The sequence below is a fragment of the Mytilus galloprovincialis genome, chromosome 9, assembly GCF_965363235.1.
Source record: "Mytilus galloprovincialis chromosome 9, xbMytGall1.hap1.1, whole genome shotgun sequence".
NCBI lineage: Eukaryota > Metazoa > Mollusca > Bivalvia > Mytilida > Mytilidae > Mytilus > Mytilus galloprovincialis.
In genome coordinates this window covers 79,882,438-79,901,427 of record NC_134846.1, presented here as the reverse complement: position 1 = coordinate 79,901,427, position 18,990 = coordinate 79,882,438, and the positions used below count along the sequence as shown (strand labels likewise).

Genomic DNA, 18,990 nt, shown 5'->3' with positions numbered 1-18,990 from the left:
GGAAAGTGCATGCTCCAGAAGTAGTAAATGTCAACAAAACATTCGTATCTGGAACCAGCAGGGAGTCGATCTTCAAGGCTTGTCCAAACAACATTAAAGTTATGGAAGAAACACCAAGCGACCTCGTTTTAAACGACCAAGATGATTCATTTGGAGTGACCATATTTGAAAGAACAAAAGAAGACAACGAAACAGGAACGTCAGTAGAAGACAGAACGTTTTTGGAAATAATGAACAAAGATATGCACAAGGATAAGAACGATCATTGGATAGCACCACTTCCTTTTCGATCCCCACGACCTGTTTTACAGAATAATCGTGCACATGCTTTATTCAGAGCAAGAAACCTAGATAGAACACTACAAAGGGACGTTCTTAAGAAATACCAGTTCACTGAATTCATGCAAGGAATACTAGAACAAGGACATGCAGAGTTAGCGCCACCTGTAACAGAACACGAAGAGTGCTGGTATCTTCCAGTTTTTGGTGTATATCACCCGAGAAAAAAGGACAAGGTGCGCATAGTTTTTGATTCTTCATCGAAGTACAAGGGGATATCATTGAACGATGTACTCCTCACAGGTCCGGATCTTACAAACAACTTGTTGGGTGTACTTCTTCGCTTTAGAAAGGAGCCTATTGCCATTACTGCAGATATACAGCAAATGTTTTATTGCTTCCGAGTGACAGAGACACATAGAAATTTCTTACGATTCATATGGTACAAGGATAATGATCCCAATCAGGAACTTATAGACTATCGAATGACGGTACATGTGTTCGGCAATTCGCCATCGCCAGCAGTTGCCACATTTGGGCTGAGAAGAACTGCTGAGATCTCCGAAACTGAATTTGGGAAAGATGTTAAAGATTATGTCGTTCGGAACTTCTACGTAGACGACGGGTTAAATTCACTACCAAATAGTTCTCAGGCTATTGACCTCATGAGGCGAACACAAGAGGCGCTCAAGACGAACGGCGATCTGAGGTTGCACAAAATTGCCTCAAACGACGTCACAGTTATGTCTGCATTCTCTAATGATGACTTAGCTAAAGATTTGAAGGACATTAAATTAGAACCGGAAAACTTACCTGTACAAAGAAGTCTAGGCCTATGCTGGAATCTGGCCTCTGATACATTCACGTTTGATGTATCAACCGATGAAAAACCCTACACGAGACGAGGAATATTATCTGTTGTGAACAGCTTGTTTGCTCCTATAGGATTTTTGGCACCAATAACGGTACAAGGGAAAATGTTTCTGCGTAAGCTTATTTCAGGAACTAAGGATTGGGATGAGCCGTTACCGGAAGAACATCGTACAGAGTGGGAAACATGGCGAGACTCATTAAAAGATCTCCGATGTTTACAAATTCCGCGTACATATGCAACGGAAGGATTGTCAGCAGCTGTAAAGAAAGAGCTACACATTTTTTGCGACGCATCTGAACAAGTTATAGCTGCAGTTGCTTATTTGAGAACAGAGTCTAGTAGTGCAGTCACGGAAGTCAAGTTTGTCATTGGAAAGGCTAAAGTGTCACCGATACACAGCCATACTATTCCCCGCCTAGAATTGTGCGCGGCTGTTCTAGCGACTGAACTGTATGCAATAATTAAGAATCAGCTAGACACATATATCGACAAAGCTGTATTCTATTCGGATAGTAAAGTGGTATTGGGATATATCCACAACCAAAGTAGAAGATTTTTCAAGTACGTCAGTAATAGAGTGGAACGGATCAGGAGTGTGTCGGCGCCTGATCAATGGACTTATATTCGCACGGACTTAAACCCTGCAGACTATGCTACTAGGCCTTCACATGCCTCGCAGATCAAGAACAGTTCCTGGCTGATTGGACCAGATTTTTTGACTAGGAAGGATTTAGATAAAGGAACTTCATCACAGCACATTATACCAGACTTTCCGTTGGAAAATACAGACACTGATAAAGAGATAAGACCATTAGTTACAGTTAGCAAAACGAATGTAAATGACATTGCAAAACTAGGATCGAATCGCTTCGAAAGATTTTCATCATGGATGGCATTAGTCAGAGCAATCGCAAGACTGAAGCACTTTCTTTCAACCGTTTTCTCAGGAACCTTTCATGGATGGCATAGTTGTGTAGACTGCAAATCCGTTCATAACTTTGAAGAAGCTCAGAAATTCATTATCCGTGTCGTTCAACGTGAAGCATACGATAGTGAACTTTCTTGTCTAAAGGAAAATTTGTGTGTGTCTAAGACCAGTTCAATACTTACCTTGAATCCTGTTCTTGACAATGATGGATTACTTCGTGTAGGAGGCAGACTGAGTAGGGCTGATATCAGTTCTAATGAAAAGAATCCCATTATTATACCAGGAAAGCACTATCTTGCTACCCTTATAGTTAGATATTGTCACGAGTTGGTCTTCCATCAAGGGAGACACTTCACCGAAGGTGCTGTACGAAGCGCTGGATTTTGGATAGTTGGAGGAGAGCGAGTCATATCGTCTGTAATTTTTCAATGTTTCAAATGCCGCAAACTTCGAGCAAGAGTGCAAATTCAACAAATGTCAGACCTACCAGTAGACCGTCTCACGCCAGCTTCTCCGTTTACGTTCGTTGGCTTGGATGTATTTGGCCCTTGGAGTGTAGTAGCAAGACGAACAAGAGGAGGTTTATCTCATAATAAATGTTGGGCGGTTCTTTTCACCTGTTTGACCATACGAGCTATACATATAGAAGTGATTAATGACATGAGTTCTTCTTCGTTCATAAATGCGCTAAGGAGATTTATTGCTATTCGTGGACATGTCAAGGTATTTCGCTCAGACAATGGAACGAATTTTGTCGGATCAACAAATAGTTTGAAAATAGATGTCATAAATATTGAACATGGCCCAGTGAAAGATTTTCTGCTTACAAAGGGAAGTGTTTGGATTTTCAACCCGCCACACTCCTCACATATGGGAGGAGTGTGGGAAAGGATGATAGGGACAACTAGAAGAATCTTGGATTCAATTATGTTGGAAACAAAAGCAAAGGATATAACCATAGAAGTTATAACTACTCTGATGGCTGAAGTATGTAGCATTGTTAACGCTCGCCCGATTGTTTCAGTTTCAAGTGATCCCGAGTCTCCAGAAATCTTGTCACCATCAGCTCTATTGACTCACAAGACGGAATCGGCGGATGACTCCTTCAGCAACCTTGACATCACCGACATGTACAAGGCCCAATGGAAACGGGTTCAAGTGATGGCTGAAATGTTCTGGAATAAGTGGCGACGGGAGTATCTACAGACACTACAAACTAGGCGCAAATGGCAATCTGCTACTACGAATCTTTCAGAAAACGATGTTGTCCTTCTTAAGGATAAAAGCGCCCATAGGAATGAATGGCCAGTCGGAATAGTAACGCACATCTTTCCGAGTGAAGATAAGATGGTAAGAAAAACTGAAGTTCGAATTATGAAGGATGGAAAACAAACGACTTACCTGCGTCCGATTACTGAATTGGTGTTACTGCATTCTGCATCTCAGTGAAACGTACATTTAGGCATAGGATTAATGGACAAGTGTATATATTCTTTATCCTTTCTTTGAATAGTGATATCTGGGTGATATCAGAAGGGGAGTGTGCTGTCTCCGTTGTTAAACGTGCTGACCGTACTGTGAATTACCTGAGCATTTGGAGTTGTCTCCCATTTACTTACTTTCGTTTTTGTTTACATCATGGACACCGCATGGAAATTTGTTGCTATATGTCAGCACAGTGTAAGTAATATACGACATCATACATTTATTTGAACTTCTCTTATATGGACAACATCGGTCATATGCATAATCGGTATAAATTATGCTTCCAATGGACCAGGCAACCGAAATGCTACCGTTCAGCAGCCGACCTACTTTGAACCTACGAAAACTTACCACAAACTATTACCGGAGTATACTTACCTTATAAACAGTCCTACACATTGATTTATTATACTTACCTGAACTATTTACCCGATTTTTTGTGAAATATTGTGACACAGTGGAACTCTGTTGAAAAAACAATCTATGGAACGCCAATTTAACACTAACAGTTTACAAAATATAGACATTTGCTTGATTGTGTGTTTTATAAATGAAAACGAGTATTTTATGTTTACTTATGATGTTCTTTTTATATTTTGTAGCTTTTTACCATAAAGTTTGAGGAATAAAGCATTTAAACTCAACTGGTTAGCTTACTGTTATTGCAAGCGACTTTGTGACAGACAGTACAATCAATCTATTTCAATCAAAAATTCTAGAATATATCTAAAATGCAAGTTTTAATCATATCTTCAGAAATCTCAACCAAACACCTAACTCTCTTGCTGAAAAATATTAATCTAATGTTAAGAAAAGAGATTTTTACCACATGAGACTAAGGGCAAAATATCCAACCTATGGGCTTACTGAAGAAGTGTACATATAATACACACTTTCTTTTAAAATAGTATGTTTCTCCTATGCTGGCCATGGCACACATGATTATGTCAAAATAGTAGTCTCTTTTGGGATCAACTAATTAAATTTATTGTCTGCATACAATATGGTCAATGTCACTTGACTAAACCTTTCATCAAGGAAGATGAAACAATACAGAAAGACCGATCTCTAGAAGATCTCATATGATACGACTTCTAAAAACCTCCAGTTTGATTGAGAGACTATCTTGGAAATCTCATATCCCTATAAAAAATCTAATGTTAGCGAAAAAAACATCAGAATTTAAATGCATGCATTACCTAACAAGATTCTTTTTATAGGAACAAAATTAACGTAGGCTATCATACATAGTCATCTGGTGCAAATTAATTAAAATAAATAAACAAAAAAGGTTTATTTAAGGCAGTTTGAAGATTACTTGATAACACCCGGGCCCTTGGTAAGTCTGACAATACTGTTTTTGTGTCAGTATTGATATAAACAGTTATGATAATGATTTTTAAATTGATAGTATATTGACAGGGAAATATCTCACATGCACATCTACATAAAGCTTCATTGTGTATGTTGTTATGACAATGTGGTGATATTTGTGTATCCTTAAATTGATTTTCTTACCAATTTACCCACATTTTTTAATCAGTATGTTCTATATACTATTCAGATATTAGAATTAAATTCTAAACACATATAATCAAGAGGAAAAGTACATATTAAAAGTTCAATTAACGCTAAATAAGTTAGAACTCTATTCAAAACCAAATCTTATACCTTTTTATGTTCCATGTTCAATATCTTACATTTTTCTTATAACTGAAAGTAATTATAAGTTTCAGTAGTCATTGACCATAACTGACCATATGATTATAAAGACTTAAATGTTTTACACATTTCTTAAAAAAGTTGTACTATAGTACATTGTACATGTATACCAACGAACAGAAGAAATATTACCACAAGTACTTTTTACATGTTTTATGACAATTTTTTAGTAAATTTGAGTTGATTTCATTTATTATTGAACGTGACCAATTCAGATTTAAACAAATAGTATAAACACTTGTCAATAATCTATATGTTTATTTTGTTTATTGTGCTGCTGGATGTCTGTCCCAAACATTTTTTTCTTAAAAGGTGACAGTCAGACTTCAAAAAAATTAAAAAGATGTGTGTGGAAGACACTTGAAGATAACTAAACTTAAGAAGTGACTACAATGACACTCAGTTACAATTGCAAGTATATTTGGTAAAATATATATTGATACTCATACAAATATCAAGTGATATATAAAATGTAAGATACATATGCAAATAAAAAAAAAAAAAACAGTAAAACATTTGTCATTTACAAGGAAGATATTTGGTGTGTATTGAACCTTACAAAACATTTGAAAGTGACATTTAAGGAGTGAAAATGTTGGTAAAATGTTGGCAAACTGTCATATTGCTTGAATACTTTGACTGAAGAAGGAAAATCTTTTTTTAACTTTATTGTACTCATATACATACTAAAAAATAAACACCTTGCAGTATTCATTTTCATTGATTATCAAACTTATAATATAAGAAGTGACTTTAAAATTTCTATCTGCCTAATTTTTAAAAAATTTGGTTTATATATCTGCACACTGTAATTTGTATACGAAATACTTGATATTCAATGACTATAAACCTGTAACTGCATGTAAATACCCTTTTTAAAGAACAGCTATAACAAGGAATATAATCCCTGTTTAAATTTTTTAGTACAATAATGTAAACCAGAGGGTCCTAGATGTCATAACATGTTTTAATTAGCTTTATTTACCAAATCATCATTTACAAATAACTAGTCTGAATAACTTGTTATGAATTTGTGTGATCATACCCATGATAAAATGATTTTATTATTGAGATTTCTTTAAATGGTCGCAACCTTTAACCTCCAAATAAAAGATCAGATATCACCTACAACATTATTATGCGTGTATTGCTTATTGTCCTTGTGAAACCTAGATATCTCCACGAACAATACTTAAGTCACTAATGTTCTTAATTAACCCTTTGATGTAGAAAAAAATATAATAGATCAGTCTCGGTCAATTAATTTCTAAACAAACCAACAAGATTTTAAAACAAATGAATATATACTGACATATGAGAATATGTTTTATACAATACCTATTTACCTATCCTTACCAACAATGATTTATAAAAAAAACTCATGGTATCTTACCATTCAAGCATTTAGTAGAACAAGCAGTCAAAAGGTAAATGAAACAAGGGAGACAACTCTAACACAATTTGTATCTTAGTATTACTTTCTGGGCTTCATAATTAAGAATATTCAAATATATTAGAGAAAAAAATAATCTGAAAGTCTGTTAACATTTTAAAATCAAACATGTCATTTGAAACACTTTTACTCCACTGTACACTAGCTCCTAAGATCATTAAGATGTAAAGTAATGTAAATTGACAACAGCTTTCAGTAACCTCTTAACAAAAGGAAAGATTTTATACATGTAAGTAACTGAGATTGTGATTTTGAATATTATAAAATAAAAAATAAATATATATCTAAATTAATTGAGGATATAAATGTTGTGCTACATGTATTTGTATTTCATGCTTGTTATAAAATTAATATGTTCATGAAACCCAATAATGTTTTCAGAAAACAAACTAGTTTCAATAATATTAGAACTGGAAACTTTAATTGTGTTCAATTTTTGTTCCATCTTTTTGAATTTGAACAGATAAATCTTTTCCTACAACTTAGAAATCTGCTAATTACATAGTTGTGTGCAACTTTCAACTTTGCAATAAATAAATTTCAAGAAAAAGATAAATACATGTCTCCATTGTCTTATGGGAAACTGAACTTGTTCTAAATCAATTAATAATACAATGTAGGTATTTTTTTCAAAGCAGAAGACGAATCTATTTCAAGCATTTTGGTAATCTACATTTGTAGGTTATTAAATTAACAGATTTGCCATACCATAAAAGCAATTGCTTACAAATTGGGTTGAAATTGTTATTAAGGGGAAACAACTCCTGTTGGGTGTTGATCATTTGACTAAATTTGTAGATCTTCTTTGCTGATCATTTTTGTTTTTCTGTTCAAACTTTAAGCTGTCTATTAGCTATGATTTCAAAAAAACATTTTTTTAAACACAGTTGAGTTCCTCTATCTGATAAAGTTTAAAGCAAAATGCAAAAAAGTGGAAATTTTCATTATATTTAGGAGTCCACTGATTGCACATTCATATACTGACATTCTGACATTAGTCTTTTCAATATCAAAGTTTCAAATGATTTAATTATATGAATTTGAGTTATTTCTCTAAATTGTCATGATGTTTAAGGTGTACTGGTTGATTTTCTTGTTTGACAAACCAAATTAAAACATATGGTACAAAAAAGACTGATAAGAGATTCATACAAAATTGTAATGATTAATGATGGCAAGGCTTTAGGAAAGAAAATTGTTCAGAAAACAACTGTTTTTAAAGGTTAGCAGTCAGTTTAGCAAGTTGCACATGGATTTGACAACAAATCATATAATCAGAAATGGCTAATCTAACAATAAAAAAATATATGGGATGAATTTATGCTTAAAATTATACATTTTACAATGCTTCAACAAGCATATACAATTTTGGTATTTAGCTGAATTTGTCTCCAAATTACATTAGACCCACTAAGAATCACCTTTTGACATCAAGCAACAATAATAATCCTTTTTTCATTATGACGTCAAATTTCTTAGATTGTGATTTTACGGGAAGTCCCGGAAGTTGGCCCGGAACATGTGTATTTTTAAGTAATTGCAGACAAACTTGCATATAAGAGTATCTGTATTTGTTTGTAATGTTGAAAATACCAATTTTGGCTTTTATCCAACAGGCTGTGTACATGTAACTACGTCTATTAAAGGGGGCACATGCCTTCAAGTTCTAACCTCCCCCCGGGCCCCCTTTATTTTAATTTGCTACTGAAAATTATATATAATATGTTGATTTCTTTCTGGATGACAAAATTGATAATACATGATCCAACTTCATTTAAATACAGGCATGGTACTTACACAGACACTTCCAAGGGAACTTGTTTCCTAACATATCGCCCTGTCATGATCATGACTGCCTCAGTTACATTTTAGTTTACAGATGAATACATCTAGTTCATAAAATACATTTCTTATAACAAATTCGAATGAAATGGTAATGTTTATCCCATCTAATCAAATGACAAGTGTTGTCTTTACAGGTGGAGTAGTCTGTTAGCTGGTTGGTATGCCCTAGTTCACGTTCACCAGTTCAACAGTCAATGACAAGACGTTCCAATGGCTTATTTTACAGTTTCTATTCTATTTTATAATGTTATTTGTGCATGCAGTTACTGGGAGGTTGTTTTTTGCTAGTAAGCAGAAAATGGTTTCATAAATTAAAGAATTTGGTAAAACTTCAGTCTGTCCTTGCACTTTTTCCCCGTATCGAATAAAAACAAATAAAATGGCCGATAAATTACCCATAACTCTTTACAGCGTTAATGGTCTATCTATTTACCAACTTCACTCCATTTAAAGACATTCTTGGCCATTCTCAATATACTCTGCTTGTGACGAATCATAATTAAAGTGTTTATTAATATTTGGTAAATAAATACTTTTATTTACCCAGTTGACTGGAAATTGTTTGAGATAGTTGTGAACATATATTTGTTCCGCATAATACTTGTTCCCCCTGGAACAAATGATGGAAAACAAAAGTTCTTTGGAACAAAAATTTACTTAATATTAATTCCACCTAAATAAGATATATTCCTGTAACTTAAACATCATATGGTTTCATAATATTTGTTCCTTTAAAGAAAGAGTGTCATTTGATTTTTTTACACCTGATTACATACTAATTAATGTTCACCTCACATGACATTTACCTGTACATGTAGTACATACAAAGAATGGAGTCTGAGGAATACATTTTTTTTTTACATATTTAAACGATGGCTCTTATTCTAGACAAGGTATGACAATGCCTGTACTTTATTATTGGAAATTTACTTCCATACATTTGTAGCTAGAAATAATTTTGGATATTGTAGCATATATTCCCAGAACTTTGATCATATAATAAATATTTCTAGAACTTTAATTATCTAGTAACCATGATAACTATTCCTGGAACATTTATAATATAGCCAATATTCCAATATGCCTGGAACTTTTAATGTAACAAATATTCCTAGAACTTTTATAATATAGCAAATATTCCTGGAACTTTTATTATATAAAACATATTGTCCATACTAATCATTCTAATATTCCAAAGAACTTTTAGCATATGACAAACATGACAAAAGTTCCATTGGGAACTTTCCTTATGTAATATTTTATCCTTTGAGAAGGAAATTTTCTTATAGCATTGGATAAAATATTATATAAGGAAAGTAAAGTGAACATATATTTGTTCCGCATAATACTTGTTCCCCCTGGAACAAAACTATGGATAACAAAAGTTCTTGGGAACAAACATTACATAAAATTAATTCCACCTTCATAAGATATTTTCCTGGAACTAAAACATATGGTTTCATAATATTTCTTCCTTTAAAAAAGATAGTCATTTGATTTTTTTTACATCTGATTAGATCTTAATTAATGTTCGCCTCACATGACATTTACCTGTTCATGTAGTACATACAAAGAATGGAGTCTGAGGAATACAATTTATTTTTACATATTTAAACGATGGCTCTTATTCTAGACAAGGTACGAATATATATTTTATATATATTTTTAATATTTTATAACTGCACGCTCCACTGTGACTAAACTAAATGGTCCATTAGTCTGTACCAATTAAGAAAGTTTAGCTTATACATTAGTCAAGCACGAAGTTGGCCACAAATTTCAGCTGAAAATGCATGTACTTTATTATTGGAAATTTACTTCCATACATTTGTAGCTATAAATAATTTTGGATATATATTGTAACTATTCCTAGAACTTTGATCATATAATAAATATTTCTATAACTTTAATTATCTAATAACCATGATAACTATTCCTGGAACATTTATAATATAGCCAATATTCCAATAGCGATTGATTTCAGTCTCTTATTAGCTTATTTAAGAAACCCAGCATAATCATTTAGATTCGGAAGAGGCATGTGACAAAATTTGACTGAAGAGATTGATGACTTCAGCCTGAGACTACTGTTATAGTATTCTCAGCTTCAGCATATCATTTTGTAATAATGGGTAATTTAAATTAAATGTTTAATGGGATGAAAAAAATGCAATAAGTGTAAATATAATTATACTTTTTACAACAGAAAGTTTCAATTGATGGGATCAGGCAAGGGGAAACGATGTTTCCTTTTTTGTTTGCAGTATCTTTGAATGATCTGGGTTTTTTTTCATATAATAAAAAAGATATAAGGACTTTTTTTCAGTTACAGAACGGAAACAGGGCTTGTGTGTGGTCTATTCCTTATAATTGTTTATCTATGACATATCGGTTACACAGTTGTGATAGTCTGCAAAATTTTTGACTTTGATATTTACTTACTATTGTGAAATTTAATGCATTAAAACACATCATTCTTACACAGGTTTAAGGATGATTGCTGTTTAAGATCCAGCGGCAAATATTTCATTGATATATTGGACGAATTTTAGAATGTCACGGTAAAACATTTTACCCAACAAATGAACATGTGCATCACTTGGTATATGTTGTCACAAACATGTGCATCATTTGTTTTTTGTTGTCTATTTCTAGGTATAAAAATTTTGTCGTCTCAAACATGTGCATTATTTGGCATTTGGTTTCGTTAGGTTTTTGTCGTTTCAAACAAGGAATCGATGGGGTAAATTCGTTACACAGTCATTTACTGACCGGGTACGGAATAGTATCAAAGCTACTGACCAGGGTAAATTCCGTACCCGGTCAGTAAATGACTATGTAACTAATATTACTGTGCAAAAGTTCAGGTACGGACCACTCAAAAGGTTATTGCAAGTGACAAAAGATGAGAGTGTGACATTATCTTTCCACGAGATTGAGAATTTGAAGCCCTTCTCATTCCGAATGCACGTAAATTTATTAACAATGGTGAGTCCAGGGGTATCATTTTTATTGAGGATAACACATACATTAAGTAAATTTTTTTTTCGAAGATATTAGCTGTCAAATTCAAGTTCACCGATTTGACTCAAATTCTCGTATTTGATTTATATATAACATACTAAAACGTATTTCCAATTATAAAACGATTACAATAAACAATTTACAAGTCATGGGATCAATCATATGTATAAGCATTTCGTGTGTATTTTAGTGTAGACGCTATCTACTTAACTAGCGAGGTTACCTCGGAAGACTACCAACAGTTACACAACCCGATATAAACATAAATAGATAGCGAAATCAATAAATCTCGTAGCTAATGTCCCTTTAAAGTTTAACGGTTATATATGCCTTATAACTGCATACTCATAATAGATTATAACTCAATCATATAAATTAATGTAACAACATTTTGTTGAAAGAGCACTATTGCGGGTTCCCATGGAATGCCAAATTTCTGTTGAAAAAAAAATGCTTCAGATACATTCATCATCGATATGTCTAACATGTCCAATATAAACTGCTTGACGGTTTGTTTATTTTTCCAGTCAGCTGGATTCCAGAAGCCTACCATTATTAAATTAAATTTGAACTTTTAACTAAAATTATTAAAGTTTGCATGATTGATCATTCCTGACAGTTCTGGGTTTATTCATTTATTTAAATATTTTCTATTTGAATAACGAATAATACATTAAATATATTAAAAAAATATATATTACCAATATTTTTAGTACACACAAATTATTGACTTCGTCACGTGAAAAATTAAATAGTAAGAAACATAAAGCGTACGTCCAAAAGAACGACCTATAAAAACCAGTTGGAAAAGACTTAACTCATCAGATGATACATATAGAAATATATCCAACAAAACCACAGAGTACTTGTATATCCCAACAACAAAAACACAGAGTACTTGTATATCACAACAACAAAAAGACACTTGTAACTGATCGGAGAGTACTCGCAGTTACTGACAGCTAGTTCAAAGCCCGTTACAAACTAATAAACATAGCATGCATCTTAGACTAAAGTCGATTTTAGGATATACAACAGGTCTGTTTCCCAACAACAAAAACACACTTATAACTGATCTGAGAGTACTCGCAGTTACTGACAGCTAGTTCAAAGCCCGTTACAAACTAATAAACATAGCATGCATCTTAGACTAAAGTCGATTCTAGGATATACAACAGGTTTATATCAACAACAAAAAGACACTTATAAGATAACTGATCGGAGAGTACTCGCAGTTACTGACAGCTAGTTCAAAGCCCGTTACAAACTATTAAACATAGCATGCATCTTAGACTAAAGTCGATTCTAGGATATACAACAGGTTTATATCAACAACAAAAAGACACTTATAAGATAACTGATCTGAGAGTACTCGCAGTTACTCGGACAGCTAGTTCAAAGCCCGTTACAAACTAATAAACATATATCATGCATCTTAGACTAAAGTCGATTCTAGGATATACAACAGGTCAACTAGAATTGATGTATAGAATGTCTCAGAATGTTTTTCATACCGAGTAGAAGCTTAAACAGTTTGATATACCGCTCCTTAATCGGCACCGTCTATTCAGTCAGATACTATAAGTAATAGGGACACAATATTGGGTGTACATGTCTATCGGGCAAGATTCATCAAACTTTAAGCTAATTTTCATTGTCCATTGGCCCATCATGATAAGTAAAGCAGCCGAGCCATTTCAGCGTTCGTAATCGTGTAATACTTTTGTATTGAAGCTGGAACAAATAGGTTTCAAAAATACGATGCGCAATTGGTCATCCATATTTGAAGTATAGAATTGTTATCATTGTCAGCTTGGTATAAGGCTCATCTGACCTTGATCCGTCTGATTTGCATGGTTTATTGGTCAACGTTTATGTAAGCTTTTAGTTTAAACAGTATTCATCAAATTGACAATGAAAAGTTACAAGAATAAAATATTACAATGTTACCTGAAGTTCAAATATGGAATTCGGATTCAAGTTTGGAAAAACGTATATGACCCTTATATAAATCCGTCTCCCAAGCTTTTCGTGGTTAGGTCTGGTTTTCAGATACGAAGTCTTTTAGATTAGGGACTTTCCATTTTGAATTTTCCTCGGAGATCAGTATTTGTGTTATTTTACATTTTAGCAATATGTCAACTATTTTGAAATCATAAAGTGGTTTTAAGGTGTACATGTTCACCTGACAGGGTTAATCTGATATTCGCGCTTCTATCACAAGTAGTTCCTACAAATTAACTTAAGCAATTTAAAACATACTAAGTACCAACTTGAATTGATGACACAGGCAACCAGTTCACGACGCCGAAAAAGCAACACAATTGACTTTTTCGTTCATTTTTTTTTACATAAACAAGTGTGGACACAGATGAGTGTGGATAGTATGTTTGGATGTTTGACAGTGTTTTATGATAAATGTAGTTCTATGATTTTCCTATATGTGTTATTAACTGTGTTGCACGATGAAAACCAACCTTAGCATTAGGAGTGTTGTTTATTTTATATTTAGTTTAGTTTTCATGTTCAAGACGGGCATGGAAGAGACACTAATTGCATCAGTTACCAAATGATTTTGATAGAATATGTTTCACATCTTTGATTTTGGATACATTTTATAGTTAGGAGAGCAACACATAATAGGTTCAATTTTTCGTGATTTTTTTAAATTGGGAGATGATATCTGAGAACATGATATAAGGAACCTGTAATTCAGTGGTTGTCGTTTGTTAATGTGTTACATATTCGTTTTTTCTTTATTTTTTGTACATAAATAAGGCTGTTATTTTTCTCCTTTGAATTGTTTTACATTGTCATTTCGAGACCTTTATATAGCTGACTATGCTGCATTAGCTTTACTCATTGTTGAAGGTTGTGCGATGACCTGTAATTGTTAATTTCTATGTCATTTTGGTCTGTTGTGGAGAATTGTCTCATTGGCAATCATATCACATCTTTTTTTATATGTATTTGCTAACTATTTGTATGGTTCTATTTATATATCTTTGTGGTGGCTTGTCAGTATCATTAGTAAAACACTTTAAAATGTTGAATTGATCCTCAGATTAGAAGACATTTTTTGGTTTTTAGTAATGACAATGCCTAACATGATGCTTGGGCCTGATGAGCTAGAAAGTACGCTTCTGTGCTGTTTTCTATCAATTCTTTGATAATATCTCCTTCAAAGCTGGTGAAAGCAAAACAAATTTGGTCAATGGACAAATTATGTTTGGTTCAAACATAAAATAAAATGCTTTTATCTCCCTGTTACTTACATTGTACATAGAAATGATAATACTTTGAGACATCCTTGTACATGAGAGTTGTCTGTAAAATCTTTATTTCACAAAGTATGAATTGCATAACAATGAACCGAGCTCAAAGCAAAGCACTTTAATAATACACTTAGACAGAGAGCTCAATCCAGTGATATACTTTGTACTACAGGTCCTTCATGAACATCCATCAACCAGAACCACATCTCAATAACATGCCATACTACATGGTTGGATCAGAAGTCCTGAAAAAGACATGATTTTTTTTTTTATCGTATTTAAAGTGCATAGGTTAAAATTTTCACAAATTTGGTATAATCATTCAGTGTCTGGCAACTATCAATCGCTTCATGCACAAATTGATATAGGTTGAGCATGAGTTCCCCTCTGTTGGAAATAATATATACCTCCACCTAATTTTAGTCAACTGATGAAGAAACATTCAAAACTATAAAATGTTATCTAAGACTTGTCAGTGTCTATATATAGCTACTCACCATCGCCACTGAATCAGTGATATATGTACACATAAATACATGTAAGACTAAAATTAAAGTACATTTATAAGACTAAAACTGACATTCGGTCTTTAGCTTCATTCCCCAAGACGTGTTCAAATCTGATTCATGATAAAATAAAAATTACAACCAATGAAAAAATCAAAGGCGAATTAAGAGCTCCCCCCCCCCCCCCCCCCTGTCTGGAAAAATATGGTTGATTATTTAGAGAACCACTGGAGCATGATCGGAGTGGGTCCTCTCTTAGGCAGTCAGTGGGCCCCCACTTATGAAAATTTCTGGATTCGCCACTGGGAAATATTCCTCTAATAGACTAGCGTTTAAATCCCAGTTTTCTAATCCCAGCTAGGTGGAACCTAAAACTAACAAATTTGAAAAAAATATTTTAAATATTTCAAATGCATGTACATGTGATAATATAAATTCTCCGAATACAGCCAGTTTGGTGTGGGTTGATGTTTGATTGTTGTACATTTATATATCGACATGAGATTTGTTTATATAAATAATACTTATTTCCCTAAATTCAAATAAAATAGATGTGAGAAATTAAAGGAAACCATATGCAAATATTAAAAAAAATTATTTGCATTTGTTCTGTTGATTGATAGTGGTACACATATGAAGAAATGGTGAAATCACTTATGTATAGTTCTGATCAAAAGTTTTATGATAAACATGCATGGTAAATAAGTAGTAGGTTGTTTGAAGTTTGCAGCATCTTCAACTTTGAACATCTTTTTTCAGGTCTACAATCCATATAAAAATCTGTATATATGTGGTATAATTTCCAATGAGACAGCTTTCCAGAGGTTAAAATAACAAAGTAATTATAGGCAACCATACAGCCTTAAAAAGTGAGAAAAAAAAACAGTCTAGACATGTTAAGTAAGCAACAATTGAATTAAGAAAAGTAATGGCCTGATTTGCAACTTATAAACAACAGGTTTGGAACCCTCCCCCCCAAAAAAAGTCAAAGAGCAGATTGCTCTGAGGGATACGATTGCCGTTGTTTCATTGACACATGTATACATGTAGCTGGATAATATTATTTTCAAAACTAATTCAACTGCACATGTAAAATAGTTACAAAATAGCCAATCCCGGATAAAAGTGTATGAACAATGTAATTAGACCTATTGTGTTTTATTTTTGTACTATCAATTCCAAGTTTACTTTCCACAGCAGTCACTGAATCTCAGAGTGAGAGAAGGTATTTCACTTCGTATCTTATCACCTATTTTCCTACGTTAATTCTAGGAGGAACCCCATTCCTAACTCTTTAAATATTTAATTTCCTTTGGGTCAGTGATCATGACTCCTTTCCGTACACATTTTTTTTATATAAATAAGGCCGTTAGTTTTCTCGTTTGAATTGTTTTACATTGTCTTATCGGGGCCTTTTATAGCTGATTATGTGGTACGGTGACCTATAGTTGTTAATGTCTGTGTCATTTTGGTCTTTTGTGGATAGTTGTCTCATTGGCAATCATACCACATCTTCTTTTTTATATTGCCTTTTTCGATTTTCTTTGCAGGCGAGACGAGTATCTAAATTTCGTAAACATTCCTTTGTAAATATTTTTGTAAAAGAGTTATGACCCCTTATATGATTAAGTTGAAAAAAATTAATCGAACATACAATTTGTTTTTTGTTCAAGCAGTCTAAATAGTACAATCACTCATTTTCCCTTTTAACGATAAAACAATCTTATCCGTGTCTTATCCATAGATTTCAATTATGTTTCAAAATTTGCAGACTTAAGCATAGATCTAGACCGATTTTGTACAGCTATTTTGCAATCCAAGATGGTGACATACATTTAATCTGATTTTAATATTACTACAGATACAAAAAAAAAGAAAGACATTGAATGTTTATGTTTTAGTTATGTGATAAACTATATGTCCAGTGTTTTTGTTACGCTCGTGTTTTCTGGGAGGAAATGAGGACGTTGTAAATGATTTTTAGTATTTTGAAGACGTTACGTTTGTGGACTCAGCTTTGTGCACGCCGTCTATATATATTCACAGTTGCGAAGTGATTGTTACCCTACTATTATTTCATTTTAATGGCAAATCGATTTAAACTGCAATTTTGATTTCTTTACATGACATGAGCACATCTGTTGCAGGAACGTTTTAATTCTCTGAACCACGGTAGGTTTCCTTGGTTTTATAGAGTGATCTTGTGTGTGTTGTTTAATTTTACTGCTTCTGTTAGTTATCCTGTGTAGATTTTTACACACTTGATTGAATTTATGTTGAAATTATCTAATGTGAAGATTTTACTACAAGTATCACATAAACTTATTATAACCAATGACCCAACGCAATGAGGTCACAGTCAACAATGTCAGACAGACATATAAACCTTACAATCATTCCGTACACCACACATAGTGGTCTTGTGACTACTAGAGAAACATACAAAGCCACAAAATCTTACAGTGACTTGACTGTTAGTGTTGCTATTCAGTAATTGCAACTCATTCAAAATTTTGACCAAATTGCAATTTGTTATATTAAACCAAATTGTTCAACTGGTCAAAATATTGAACAAATTGTTCAGCCAAAATGTGAAAGTGCAAGGTGATAAAATAAAACATACTTACAATCCTATAAGGGTCCGTGTAACACACACGGCTCTGATAATGACCATCTTACACGATGGTTTACCCAGCACCCATATTTTAGGAGTAACAGTAAAAACTGACCAACTCGCAGTATAGGTCAAATAGTATGGTTAGGTTGAGTATATATGTGTTTTCTGCTGGACTTTAAGCAATAAAATTGTTCAATACACGTTGTATTATCTCATTTGATTTCAACTTTTTTGTTTTTCTCTACGATTTCTTACTTTCTGCAATCATGTCGGTAGATGAATAAATCTGTAGCGATCATCTTTAACGTTTTAATCAACAACAATTTCCTTTCTTTATTAATTGTTGACCTTAGATATTCAGCTTTCAGCTTTCCTGATCCAGAAAAGCGCTTCGGTCGTAACTTTTAACGTTTTGTTTTCATTTTTTTTTATCGTTTGCATGACGGTCGTATATTACCTTGTATCAATGATTTCAGTTCTAAGTATTGGTACGGTAGGAAATCTGAATTCATGGTGTCCCAATGAACGTTGTGCTAGTCTGGAATGGGGGAGGTTTCGATATCTCTTTCAGCCGAAATTAAGAGTAAGATCAATTATTGGTAGCCTGGAGTCAGGAAATTTTTATAAGGTATCTACATAAACTCTTTATAGATAGTTACCCGGTTGTAATTTTGGTATTTGCGCCTGACGCGCGTTTCGTCTACAAAAGACTTATCAAAGACGCTCGAATCAAATTAAGTTTTAAAAAGCCAATAAAGTCGAATTAAATTAAAAAGACAAAAAAATAAAAAAAAAAAAATAACAAACTTTAACATCCAACTTATCGTTCTGGTTTTGTAAAAGTCATCATATTTATTATAAACGCGTTTACCATAAACATTACTTCCAGCCTTCATATTTATGTAAAAGTTGCCGCTGTACATTATGCCCCCATGCATCTATCCATTTGTAGGCGTCGGTATTTTGAAAATTAAGAGAATAT

At 33.1% G+C, this 18,990-nt stretch overlaps 1 protein-coding gene across 1 annotated transcript in view; it reads right to left on the bottom strand.

Annotated features, from left to right (window-relative positions):
• Window positions 1-8,962, bottom strand: part of LOC143046088 (protein FAM149B1-like) — an 83,235-nt gene extending 74,273 nt beyond the window's left edge. Inside the window, exon 1 of the mRNA XM_076219075.1 lies at window positions 8,539-8,962. Coding sequence (XP_076075190.1) covers window positions 8,539-8,591 — 53 coding nt within the window. The 5' untranslated portion in view covers window positions 8,592-8,962. The remainder of the gene's footprint in view (window positions 1-8,538) is intronic.
• Window positions 8,963-18,990: the final 10,028 nt, after the last annotated feature.